The sequence below is a fragment of the Syngnathus acus genome, chromosome 6 (genome assembly GCF_901709675.1).
Source record: "Syngnathus acus chromosome 6, fSynAcu1.2, whole genome shotgun sequence".
Lineage (NCBI taxonomy): Eukaryota > Metazoa > Chordata > Actinopteri > Syngnathiformes > Syngnathidae > Syngnathus > Syngnathus acus.
In genome coordinates this window covers 16699056-16713353 of record NC_051092.1, presented here as the reverse complement: position 1 = coordinate 16713353, position 14298 = coordinate 16699056, and the positions used below count along the sequence as shown (strand labels likewise).

The 14298-nt window shown below is 44.0% G+C and overlaps 1 protein-coding gene across 2 annotated transcripts in view; it reads right to left on the bottom strand.

The window, feature by feature from the left end:
- Window positions 1–9430: 9430 nt before the first annotated feature.
- Window positions 9431–14298, bottom strand: part of chmp1a (charged multivesicular body protein 1A) — a 59224-nt gene continuing 54356 nt past the window's right edge. For both annotated transcript variants that reach the window (XM_037253766.1, XM_037253765.1), the window contains one exon: window positions 9431–10837. In XM_037253766.1, coding sequence (XP_037109661.1) covers window positions 10816–10837 — 22 coding nt within the window. In that variant the 3' untranslated portion in view covers window positions 9431–10815. The remainder of the gene's footprint in view (window positions 10838–14298) is intronic.

Genomic DNA, 14298 nt, shown 5'->3' with positions numbered 1-14298 from the left:
TGAAACTTCCACCTCATGTCGACGTGCAGACGGCTTTTATTATGGAATTACACTGACATTTTCTATTTGTTGCTTGATTAAAGAGGCTAGAATTTCATAAATATCACACATATTGTCGATCGTATTTCTGTTATAAATGTAATGATTTTTCAGCTCTCTCTTAGGCTATCATGTCATCATTTGTCATTGGATGATTGCAAATGAGGCAGACCTTCCACCTAAATGCTTACACAGCTCGAGAAGCACAACATAGATCTATCTGTGTCTCGTCCATGCCAAGGCTTTTTGTAGGCTTGAAAAAACAATCTATACTATTTTATTAGATATTCATATTTTTTTGTTTTTTTAAACAAAAAACGACAAACGACATTTTTGTGCCCATAATTATGTAGAAACACTGGTAAATTTTAGGTTGCAACAATAATATTATAGTGATTACAGTACTTTCTGCATTATAAGGCGCACTGGATTATAAGGCGCACCTTCATTGAATTTTTTATTTTAGAAATTATTTCATATATAGGGCGCACCGGATTAAAAGGCGCATAGAAGCTACTGTATCAAACTGGGGTTGACTAGGGTTGCGTTATGCATCATTCACATGGTGCTGTGCTAAAGGGAATGTCAACCCAGTCAATGAGGTAAAAAAAAAAAAAAAAGTCCAACTCCCGTACGAAAGTAATACGGTTTGGCTTCTTACTTGGTCCAACAACTTATTTTTCATGGTCATTAACTTTCTTTAGTTCAAAAGAAAAAAAGCGAGTACGTGCGTTGATGCTGAAGGAATGGGTTCGAAATACAAAAAGTCCTGCCTAGCTACAAAAACATATGCTCAAACGTCATTGAATAAAGTACTTAAGCAGACAAGTATATTCACATATTAAATCAATAAAAGAAACATTTTAAGCATATAATTATACCTACACATCAAATCAATAAAGACATAACTAGACATTTTTGATAGGGGGTAATGACAAAGGTTTTTATAACTTTATGATCTGATATGTATTTCTGAGCACTTTGAAATAACAAATGTTTTTTGATATATTGCCTGAATAGCTTAATGACCCTTAAGGAACTGTTTAATGCATGCCTGATGATTTTCTAAATCACGGACACTGCCAAAGTCATCAAACTGCTAGACGCCAGTTTTCGATTACTACTGAACGTTCTGGACAGAGGGAAATATTTGCCTCGCAAAGAAAAGATATGGTTGGAAGCATGATTAAACTAAGAATATGATGACGTAAGCAAGTACATGGAATATCAAAAGAACAAATAAACAAACAAAACCATGGTAAGTGGTGAGTACAAACTTATAAATAAATTGATGATGTCACAGCCAAAAGCTCACATAATTCCGTACAAAATGACAAAATTGAAAGAATGATGAATGGATGAGGTGCGACAGTGTATGTGCAAGAATGGAGGAGAAAGTTTACAGGAAGGTCACTTGGAGATAAAACCAGCAGGTTCCAGAACCCGGCCAAAGATGATCGTCAAGGCTGAAAGACGGAAAGGAAAACAACAGCCCTCACACACATTGAATCGCCCATAATCAGGACCCAACCCCACAGAACCAGCTCTCACCGAACCAGCACCCACTCCCATGGAATCAAAGTCTCCTGCGAACTTGCCCCACCCCAAAGACTCATCACCCATCAAACTCGGCCCACACTGGCATGTGCAACTGAATATAAGCTAACCAAAGAACCTTGAACGTTGCCTTTTCTGAATGGAGACTTTCTGCTCTTGAGCATGGTCGCACGAAAGGCCCAGCGCTGTATTGTACTTTCCTGAAAACAGGGCTTTCTTAACAAGAATTGTGATTGAACTCAACCAACCTGTGTAAGTCTAATTTCTGCTTCAGTGTCTTAGCATTTTCCTAAATCTGAAGAAATCAAACGAGGACCGTAATTTCCGGACTATAAGCCGCACCGGACGATAAGCCGCACCAGCTAAAATCCGGGGATATTTTAGTTTTTTCCTTATATAAGCCGCACCGGACTATAAGCCGCACGTGCACACGAGTTTTTTTACAAAGAAAGACAGTACACAGAAAGCCTTTTTAAAGTTTTAATAACATACTTTAACATGTCTTTCTAAACATTGCCTGTGACGCAGCAGTAGTACCGCAGCAACACGGAAGTGTGCACGCGAGTTATTAACAAAGAAAGACTGGACACAGAAAGCTTTTTTAAAGTTTTAATATACCTTAACATTTCTTTCCAAACACTGCCTGTGACGCGGCAGTAATACCGCAGCAACATGGAAGTAACACAGCACTAATAGGGTTTGATTAAATAAAACATACCGGTAAAAGTCACTGAGACGCGGCGGTAACACAGCAGCAACACGGTAGCACAGCACTAACAAGGCTGATTAAAAAAGCATACAAGTAAAAGTAAAAAAAAAAGAGCTTCATCGTCTTCATCTTCCTCCTGTGCATTGAAACCATCGAAGTCTCACGATTGGAATAGCGTTAGTTATCCTTTGCCACACACTTTCTCAGTATCTCTTTCGTCGTCGGTTTTATGCATTTCTTCTAGCATTTTCCATGATGAGGGTCTGTTCATGCTAATTTTATTCATGCACGAAGCGCTAAATTACATTAAACTAGCGAGCGACACGTATAGCTCCAGAGTAGACGGGACCACGAAATAAAGAAAAGGGTGATGAAACACTGTCATCAACATCGACTGCCTTTAGCTTAAAAGCGGCATCATATGCATTTCTTTTGTCCCCCATAATGACGGTTTGTGTATAAAAGCTTCCTTTCAGTATTGTCCGTCTTGATCTCGTTCTGTCTCATCTTTGTGTAAATTTTACGGCACTATTTGCCTGGCGGATGGACATGCGATCAACACACCACTTTTCTCCCCAGTGACCATGTCATATATCCCTCCGCCCAGCAAAGCGGTGCCGCACAACAGCGGTCCACAGCCTTTTTACGAGTGTATAAAAGTGATCAAGTCATCACAAAAATCACGGAAATAATCATATATAAGCCCCCCATAATGATGGTTTGTGTATAAAAGCTTCCTTTCAGTAATGTCCGTCTTGATCTCGTTCTGTCTCATCTTTGTGTAAATTTTACGGCACTATTTGCCTGGCGGATGGACATGCGATCAACACACCACTTTTCTCCCCAGTGACCATGTCATATCCCTCCGCCCAGCAAAGCGGTGCTGCACAACAGCAGTCCACAGCCTTTTTACGAGTGTATAAAAGTGATCAAGTCATCCCAAAAATCACGGAAAAAATCATATATAAGCCCCCCATAATGACGGTTTGTGTATAAAAGCTTCCTTTCAGTATTGTCCGTCTTGATCTCGTTCTGTCTCATCTTTGTGTAAACTCTACGGCACTATTTGCCTGGCGGATGGACATGCGATCAACACACCACTTTTCTCCCCAGTGACCATGTCATATATCCCTCCGCCCAGCAAAGCGGTGCCGCACAACAGCGGTCCACAGCCTTTTTACGAGTGTATAAAAGTGATCAAGTCATCACAAAAATCACGGAAATAATCATATATAAGCCCCCCATAATGATGGTTTGTGTATAAAAGCTTCCTTTCAGTAATGTCCGTCTTGATCTCGTTCTGTCTCATCTTTGTGTAAATTTTACGGCACTATTTGCCTGGCGGATGGACATGCGATCAACACACCACTTTTCTCCCCAGTGACCATGTCATATCCCTCCGCCCAGCAAAGCGGTGCTGCACAACAGCAGTCCACAGCCTTTTTACGAGTGTATAAAAGTGATCAAGTCGTCACAAAAATCACGGAAAAAATCATATATAAGCCCCCCATAATGACGGTTTGTGTATAAAAGCTTCCTTTCAGTATTGTCCGTCTTGATCTCGTTCTGTCTCATCTTTGTGTAAATTTTACGGCACTATTTGCCTGGCGGATGGACATGCGATCAACACACCACTTTTCTCCCCAGTGACCGTGTCATACATCCCTCCGCCCAGCAAAGCGGTGCCGCACAACAGCGGTCCACAGCCTTTTTACGAGTGTATAAAAGTGATCAAGTCATCACAAAAATCACGGAAAAAATCATATATAAACCGCACCGGACTATAAACCGCAGGGTTCAAAATTTGAGAAAAAAGTCGCGGCTTATAGTCCGAAATTTACGGTAAATTGGATAACAGGTGATTGGCAATGGCTTTTGCTGTGAGGCGCAGATAGCGCGCTAAATTGTGGACAAAATCCAACAATGCGTAATGCATTGATTACCTTGTTAGCTTTGGTGTCGGGCTCGTGCAGATATGGGCAAACTACGGCCCGCGGGCCACATCCGGCCCACGGGGCCGTTTAATCCGGCCCGCCAAACCTAAATAAATTGTATTATTAATTTCTTTTGGGGTCATTTTCCCTGCAATTACTATGTTTCCCCAGTAGATGGGGAAGCGCCCGCCCGCGCATTTACTCCCGGGAGCCGTGTCAGAAAGCTCGGTGCACACTCACAAGTGCGTGTGCGTACTCAGTAGTACGTAGTAATTTCATCTATCAGTGCCGAATTTCGAGTGTAGGCTGTGACGTCAATATTCTCGTAATTCGCGCGCTGAGTTTTCAGATACAGTTTTACGCTAATGCCACCCACAAACCTTCCCCTGGAATCCTTCCATTAAAATGAGTGGCCTGAAGAAAAGAAAGGTGGACACTGAGTGCCGAAAGTTAAAAAAGAGTGGACAATTTGGCTCGACCTACGTGTGTGAGAAGACGTTCAGCCACATGAACGTCAACAAAGCCCGTCACAGATCTAGGTTAACGGACCGACACATCGGCTCTATCCTAAGAATCGTCATATGATGGCGCCGCGGATGGCAGCCACGGTGAGTCGCTCTCTGTTTCTTTGTCTTATTTTGTGTGTTTTCTGTGTCCTCTGCTGTCCATCCCGGATCACTTTTACCAGAGAAGCGCTGTTAAACATCGGACAGTCTTCTTCTGGTATTTTCTCTCCTGTTCTCTCTGATTCAGACTGTTTGTCGGAGATTCGAGCCGGAGCGGCGGTGCTATACAAGCTAGCGCGACGGCGGCGCGGAAAACGTGCCGGAGCACTCGTAAAGCAGAGGGAGAGAGGGTTCCGTTCTGCCCTACCGTCAATTCATCTGGCGAATGTCCGCTCCCTGGCGAACAAGATGGACGAACTGCTGCTCCTCACTTCAAGGAACACGGACTTCAGCAGATCCGCCGCGCTGTGCTTTGTGGAAACGTGGCTCAGCGAACGAACCCCCCACCACGCCGTGAAATTAGCGGGGTATAGGCTAACTCGTGCAGATCGCAGCGCGGAGCTCTCCGGAAAATCGAAGGGAGGTGGTCTCTGTTTCTACATTAATGAACGTTGGTGTACTGATGTCACGGTGTTGAAAGAGTTTTGCAGCCCTCTCCTAGAAACACTTTTCATAAACTGCCGGCCGTTCTATTCACCACGGGAGTTCTCCTCAATCGTCATGGCGGCTGTTTACATTCCACCACACACCCGTGCGAGTGAAGCCACGCAGATGCTGGCTGACCAGGTACCAGACATGGAGAAACTTCTACCAAATTCACTAATCATTGTTCTGGGTGATCTTAACAGGGCGAACCTCGCACACGAACTCCCCAGATACAGACAGCACGTAACGTGTCCCACCAGAGGGGCACAGACTCTGGACCACTGCTACACCGTGATCAAGGATGCATACCACTCTGCGGCTCGTGCAGCTTTAGGACTCTCGGACCACTGTCTAGTTCATCTGATCCCGGCCTACAGGCAGAAACTAAAAACTTCTAAGCCTGTGGTGAGGACTGTGAGGAAGTGGACAGTGGAGTCAAGGCAGGACCTCCAAGCCTGCACCGATTGGGGAGTTTTCGAGGCTGCAACTTCAGACTTGCATGAACTCACTGACACTGTCACATCATACATCAGTTTTTGTGAGGATCTGTGTGTGCAGACTAAGACCTTCTGCACGTACAACAACGACAAACCTTGGTTTACACCGAACCTCAGGAGGCTGCGCAAAGTCAAGGAGGAGGCCTACAGGAGCGGCGACCGCGACCTGTTCAAGCAGACCAGAAACACACTGAACCGAGAGGTCAGGAAAGCCAGGAGGTGTTACGGGGAGAACCTGAAGAGACACCTCTCTGCCAATCCTGATCCCTCAACAGTGTGGAAAGGTCTGCAGAGCATCACGGGGTACAAGAAACGAACCCCCCGTCCTGTGGAGAGCCCAAGGCTTGCTAACCAGCTAAACAGGTTCTACTGTAGGTTTGATCGGTCCTCCCACACAACGGGACTTCCTGCAGCACAATCTACATACTCACCTCTCCCCACAACTACTCTGTCCACACCTCTATCATCGTTGTCACCCACTCTCTCTCTTGCAGAGGCCGCGCCCGCACTCCAGATCCGCGAGGAGGAAGTGCGCCAGATGTTCCGGAGACAAAAGACCAGGAAGGCACCGGGCCCAGACGGCGCGTCACCTTCCTGCTTGAAAGTCTGCGCTGAGCAGCTGGCGCTCACCTTTGCACGGATCTTCAACCGTTCTCTGGAGCTGTGTGAGGTGCCCTCGTGCTTCAAGAGCTCCACCATCGTTCCAGTGGCCAAGAAGCCCGCCATCACAGGTTTGAATGACTACAGACCTGTCGCACTGACATCTGTGGTCATGAAATCTTTCGAGAGGTTAGTGCTGAACCACCTGAAGGATGTCACGGGCCCCCTGCTTGACCCCCTCCAGTTTGCCTACCGGACAAACAGGTCAGTGGATGATGCGGTCAACATGGGACTGCACTACATCCTGCACCACCTGGACACACCAGGAACGTACGCCAGGATCCTGTTCGTGGACTTCAGCTCGGCGTTCAACACCATCGCTCCTGACATCCTCCAACAGAAGCTCATCCAGCTTGCGGTGCCTGCCTCCACCTGTCAGTGGATCACCAGCTTCCTGACCAACAGGAGACAGCGTGTGAGGCTGGGGGGCATCACATCTGACACCCGGACCACCAATACTGGAGCCCCTCAGGGGTGCGTCCTCTCCCCACTGCTCTTCTCTCTCTACACCAATGATTTCTCCTCAGGTGACTCTCCTGTGAAGCTCCTGAAGTATGTGTCATGCCTCGTCCCCAGTTTTGCTGTGTATAGGTTGTCGTCGTTTCTGTGTCTGTGTGCTCGCCCCTCCCCTCCTGTGTGTCCATGATCAGTGTGATCATACACACCTGCCTCTTGTTAACTGTGTTGTATTTAAGTTCTGTTTGTGTGCCACTCGATGCATGAGATGTGTGGACAATGCATGTGTCACTGCCACGAGGTTGTTTGGTTCCTGTCTTTTGTTTCACGTCTTTGGCGGTCAGTCCTCTTGGTTTTGTGTTTAAGTCACGTCAGTTTGCCGGGTTTGTCTTTTGAGTTTGCTGCAATAAACCCTGGTCCAAGCTGCATTTGGTCGTCCTGCTCCATTTCTACACTCCGTCCGTGACAGTATGCAGACGACACCACTCTCATCGGACTGATCCAGGACGGTGATGAGACTGCGTACAGACAAGAGGTGGAGCGGCTGGTCCACTGGTGCAGCCAAAACCACCTGGAGCTGAACCCGCTCAAGACCGTGGAGATGACAGTGGACTTCAGGCGAGACCCTTCACCACTTTTACCCCTCACTATCCGCAGTAATACTATTCTCTCCACAGACACCTTCAAGTTCCTGGGAACCACAATCTCTCGGGACCTGAAATGGACCGGCCACATAGACTCTGTCCGGAAGAAGGCCCAGCAGAGGCTGTACTTCCTGAGACAGCTCAAGAAGTTCAACCTGCCGCGAGAGCTTCTGAAGACCTTCTACACTGCCATCATCCAGTCTGTCCTCTGCACCTCCATCACTGTCTGGTTTGGATCAGCCTCCAAACAAGACAAGCACAGACTGCAACGGACAATCAGGACTGCAGAAAAGATCATTGGAATCAACCTCCCATCTATCCAAGACTTGTACCTGTCCAGGACCAGGAAACGTGCAACGAACATCTCTACAGACCCTTCTCACCCAGGTTGCAGTCTGTTTGAACTACTCCCCTCCGGACGGCGTTATAGAGCTCGGTACGCCAAAACCAGCAGACAGAGACAGCTTCTTCCCCCAGGCTGTTGCTCTGATGAACTCACACCACTCTTAGTCTCAGAGTCATTACTGTGCAATAACATCCTGCTCTTCACACCTTTTTTGAATTTGTCTACACTGTTTTTGCCATTTTTCACATGTCCTGAGTGTTGTTAGTCACCTAAATGTTGAACAGAGGGTGTTTTTACCGAAGTCAAATTCCTTGTTTGGCACGCTCAAACATGGCGAATAAAAAACTCTTGAATCTTGAATCTCTTGAATCTTGAATTACCACAACAAATTTTACTCCAGACTATGATGCACTAGCAAAAAAGGGGAACCAACAATACTATTGATTTCTTTATTACTTTATTTAGATGTATTCTTTCACTGATTCTTCAAGATGATGTATTTGGTCAGAATGTTTGCCGTTGGATGTGATTTCGCCTCATTAGATAAACATATTTCATAAATCTGACCTGCAGGCGCTGAAGTGATGGAAAATGTTATTCATCATAACAGTGTCGTATTTAATAAGAATCACTGATATATATATATTTTTTTAATGCTGTTAATAAATGCATTTGTTTTCAAGAAGCTTTTTTTTTAATATCCATGCTTTAGTATCTACTAAAAGTAAAAACCTTTTATGCAATGACCTTTACATGTCATTTATATTACTTCACACAAACACTACATCCATCTGCTCCTGGTTCGGCCCCCCGGTCAAAATTTAGAACCCAATTCGGCCCGCAAGTCAAAAGGTTTGCCCACCCCTGGGCTAGTGTATGCGCAGCCAAAATGCTGAGTTGAGGGGATGTGGTTCACTTTGCCTCCCGATAGGCTGAGCTGTAGTATGTCAATCAAGTGGTGGGATAAAAGATACCGTTTGGCTTCTTACTTGGTCCAGCAACCCCACTCATTTTTTATGGTCATAAACTTTCTTGTGTATGCGCAGCCAAACTGGCTGCGGTGGGGGGGACAGGGGAGGCGGTTCACTGTGATTGCCTCCCGATAGGCTTACCTGTATGTCAATCAATGAATGGGATGAAAGTGATACGGTTTGGCTTCTTACTTGGTCCAGCAACCCCACACATTTATGCTGATCATGAACTTTCTTTAGTTTAAGAAAAAAACGAGTGTGTGCGTTGATGCGTAATGCGTTGATTAGCTTGTTAGCTTTGGTGCTGGGCTTGTGTATGCGCAGCCAAACAGCTGCGGTGAGGGGGTGTGGTCACTGTCTATTGCGCATGTGCTTTTCACTGTGATTGCCTCCCGACAGGCTTACCTGTATGTCAATCAAGCGATGGGATGCATTCTAGCCTATAGAAAAGAATGTTTTTTTTTTTAATGTCATGTGATCGACCAGTAGTAGCTTACTTCAGTGATGCCCCTGACCACGGTTGCCATAATGCTGAAAGCGATGCGACCTTGTAATTTCCTAGTCGCACTGAAACGGACTGAAACATTTAGGCAGAGCGCTGTGTACAACTAGTATGGATCAACAAAACGATTGATGTCTGCAATCAACACACCAAAAACTGAATTCAAATTAAAGTGGGCGCTGGAGGAAAGTTTTATATTTTTGTAAGATAAAAGTGCTGCAAAGATTAAATCTCATAAATATCACACCATTGTAAAAATTTGCAAAAGGAATGAAACAGAGGGCAACACTAAAACTGCTCAGTAAGAGGACAAGACAGCTTTTATCCATGCGTCTCTCGTGAAATTTTGTAGTCCATTAAAATAAACAGCCACGATTAAAAAACAAAACAAAAAAATCAAAGGCCTATTTTTAATAAAACATTCAGATGCCTTTTAAAAATAATCTTCTCACCGAAAATAATAATGAAAAACATAATAAAAGCAAATTTACATTTATAATAAAACATTCAGATGACTTTAAAAATAATCTAATCACCTTTAATTTCACTGTCCGTTACGACTTCTGTCTGATTTGTTTAGATGATACATTAACCTGCCCACTCTTGGGTGTCTTGCCTACGAATACAAAATATATAGTATGGGGATATTCACAGAAAAAGACACAATTGGACAACTTTACACTGCAACAATAAAATGATGACGTATGTTCATCTATGACACCCAGAGGAAGCTGTCATCAGTTCTTTTGCTAAGGTGCTGTTGGCAAAAACATCTTCCTAACTTTGACAAAAACTGTGCAGTGCTCAGCTCGCCTTGCACTAGTTTGTACAGTCCATCAGGCACTTTAGACAGCACTTCAATCCAGAATACAGTATTTCACACGGATGGTGTCGATTGTGTCATGCATGTTTAACAACAAATAAATTCAAACATGACTCACTGAAGTCCAATGCAGGGATTGCCCACTGGTGTATTCAATGGTAAAAATATTTGGGACTTCGAAGAATGTGATGAGACCAGGCAGTCAAATGCTTTTCCATACAGTATGCAGGCCACCAAAGTCTGACCCAGACCAGGTACTAAAGAACAAAAAATGTCCCACTCTCATAAAATAACTAACATATAATAACTTGGCTTGGTTTTACAAATTTAAAATTTACATTATTGTTGTCATTATACAGTTAAGGAAAACCGGAACCATTTTGCAAACGGCATGCAAGGGAGGGGGGCACACAATCTTAAGGCCAAAATGAGGCAGTGGGAATGTGATGCTTCTTCCTTGATGGAACACAAATACCACCACCACCAAACTTGTCTTTTTCCACATAGCTGTGAGTCGAGTCCCCTTTCAGTTCCGCAGAGCAGCGAGCCTGCAACATAAATGATAAAGCTCAAACTTAAGAAAACTTAGGGGAAAAAAATACATTTTGAAATGTGATTTAATATTTCTTCATTCAAAAGCCATCAGGATCATACAGTTCAGAATTTGAGCAAAATTATCAGAACGATTGTGAGCATGAAGCATGCATGACATTACACAACGCTTAGGTCACTCGAAAGGCAAATGTGACCCAGATGATATTTTCTTTGCCTTTATGGACCTGTATCTAATATTGTTTGAATGACAGAATGGCTCAATATGATCTGGGTCAGTTCCATAAGTGGTATGGCTGGATGATATAGCAAAAAATATGATCACAATTTATTTTTTTCCATATCATTTGATCTCAATTATCAACATGATGATGGTTTCAAATTGCTTGTTTTAAAGCAGTGGTTCCCAAAGTGGGCGGTACCGCCCCCCTGGGGGCGGTGGAAATATCTGGGGGGGCGGTGAGGAAGAAAGGGGCGGTAGGGGGGCGGTAGGGGGGCGGCAGTCGATTTGTACACAACACGCCGCTCTGGCCCAGTCAGATCCGACAGCATAGACTACAAAAGCAAAAGCTCAGGTTTGTAATTTCAAGCTTGTAATGTTCAGAATTTTATCTTATAATAAAAACCGCATTCTGGCGGTCAACATCATCTTGAGTTCAAGTCAACATGAAATTGGGGACTCTCCAGAACGCGCTGTGTTGTGTTGTGTTGAGCTGGTTAGGGCAGTGGTCCCCAACCACCGGGCCGCGGACCGGTACCGGTCCGTGGGTCACTTGGTACCGGGCCGCCAAGCCGCACAGAATTTTTTTTTTTTATCGACGATCAATTAATTCAGGTCAAGACACTCGTCCCGGTCACGTGACATGTTTCCCCAGTCGAGCCCGCAAAGCTAATATGTGGCGACAGGCTAACTAACCAGGCAGTGAAGCATTCAAAACTGCTTCAACACATGGAGACCAAGCATCCTGCAATAAAAGACAAACCTTAAATCACTTCGGGTGTCATTGTCTCCGATTACGTCTAGATGGGACCGGCTCGTTTCGGAGAAACAAACTCAGTGCTCCCACTAATTCAACGTAATGGTAATGATATTATAAATGTATTATTTATTTATTTATATAAATGTATTATTTATTTATATAAATGCCTTGGGGGGGGGCGCTAGGAATTCACTGGGGAGCCAAAGGGGGCGCCAGTCTGCAAAAGTTTGGGAACCACTGTTTTAAAGTATCTGCGCTGAAAAATTACTTCAACAGTTCATGAACATATGAAGTAAACAAAGCAAATCAAATTAAAAAGATGAAAATTTAAATATATATAAAAATACTCGACAGCAAAAGGTAGGAAAATGTAAACTACCGTGGGAACGCCGTCATGAAGTCTTCACTCCTTTATTTTACTATTGTGTTTTTTATTATTATATTTATCACTGAATGTCATACACTCTCTTGCTGCTACATTACTGAATGTTATGCACTTTGAGTTATTTTAGTGCTTGTTGCTAAACTCTCTTTAACGGAACTTTTACCTGATTAATGTCACTACAGTACTCGGTTGGCATTAGCATTAGGTTAGCTCTGCTTTATTGTTACTTGGTGTCTATGTCTCGTTATCACCGTGGGATAATGAGGAACGTAATTTAAATTCCTTTGTATGTCTGGGACATATGAAGAAATTGATGACAAAGCTGACTTTGACATGCCATGAGCGCTTTTCACAACTACTATGGCGACCGCAGGTAAGGAAAATCTCAATAGTGAGTCCTTGCTATCGTACAAAGTTTAGGTTACAAATTCTAGTGTACTTAAACTTGCAAGACTTTATTTGAGACAAGAGCCACTTAACCGTAAGGCCCGCCCTGTAGGCTTGTGGGTCAGCCACTAAGCTTTCGTCGCAGTGGGTGGACAGGAGGGGATGGCAGTTGTAACATGGCGGTGGGGTGTGTGGCAAAGTGGATGAGGGGGCCTCTTGGTCTCACTGTCGAGTGAGTACACCGGTTGGGGGAGTGGCCAGTGCTGGTGCGCTTGCTCGCGGCTTGAGTGAGAACTGTGGCCTGGAATGAGCCGAACGCCGGTGCGAGGCCAGCTGGCTGGGGGGGAAATTCTATATGACCCGCTGTCATAGCTGCCTTTCGGTTAGTGTTACTTTCATCAGCGATTTTTCTATTTTGTCTCAGTTTTAGTCCGGTTTGAATCACACTTGTTAATTTTTATCACATTTTATGAATCTAATCCCATTTATGTCATGTCTTAATTGAGTCAAGAACTTTAGTCTTTATTGTATCAAACAAAAACTAATTTTATTCATATGGATTTAGTCAACAAAAACTGTCATTTTAGTTTACTCTTAGACTAAAATCTCCTTTTCCCCTTTTAGATTTATTTGTCAGCAGATATTTATCGTTTTCATCGTCATACACGTTTCATGTTTGAAAATGTAGGTTAAAGTTGCTTTGAATTACGTGTGGCCCATTATTTTAGTTTGTTTTATCTATGTGAATTGTTTTAGTTTTTTATGTTTCTAGTTTGCATCCAGATCCCAAATTAACTCATAATTCTGTCTGGTTTTACAAAACTCATCATCCAACTTAAACCAAAGTTGCCCAACCAGTACTATAAAACACGTCAATTAGCACAAACTCAAGTTCACACACAATTATATAACAAGTGGCAACTATCGCTACATGCTAGAAGCTCAATAGCTCGAGAGCGATCGATTGATAGATAGACAGATGCTTTATTGATCCCCGGCGGGAAATTCAGTCACCAGCAGTATCCACATCCAAGTGGGCACACAAGAGAGGTTAAAGAACAGATATGCAGTAGTTACATAAATTGTAAAACATGCAAAATATTATGAATTAATAATTAACATTAAATAGAGAAATAAAAAGACAATATAAACATCGGTCACGACAAACAAAATTAGAGAGAATAGATGTGCAGAAGATGCAATAGATACCCGCAACTAAATAAATGAATAAGCAGCAGATGAAAATGTCACCATATGAATAAACAACATAATTTGCCAACCCAAGATCATGACCGTGAAGGCGCCCCTATCCCCTGTGTCGAGTTAAAAAGGCTCACGGCATGGTGGAGAAATGATCCCCTCAGCTTTCCGTGGAGCAAGATAGTGACAACAGCCTGTCACTGAAGCTACTACTAGGTGACGGTGCTGTACAATGCGTAGACGGTTTAGGTGCAGGTGGTTGGAGCCACACCAACTGGCGAAGCACCGGACCAGGCTCCTGTACTCCTTCTCCTGGCCATCTCTAATACAGCCAACAATTGCAGTTTCATCCGCAAACTTCTGCAAGTGGCAGTACTCAGAGTTGTACTGGAGGTCAGAGGTGTAAAGGGTGACTAGGAAGGGAGAGTACCGTTCCCCGAGGTCCTCCCACGCTGCTCCTCACCGTGCCTGACCTAAATGCGCACATACTGAGGTCTGCCCGTCT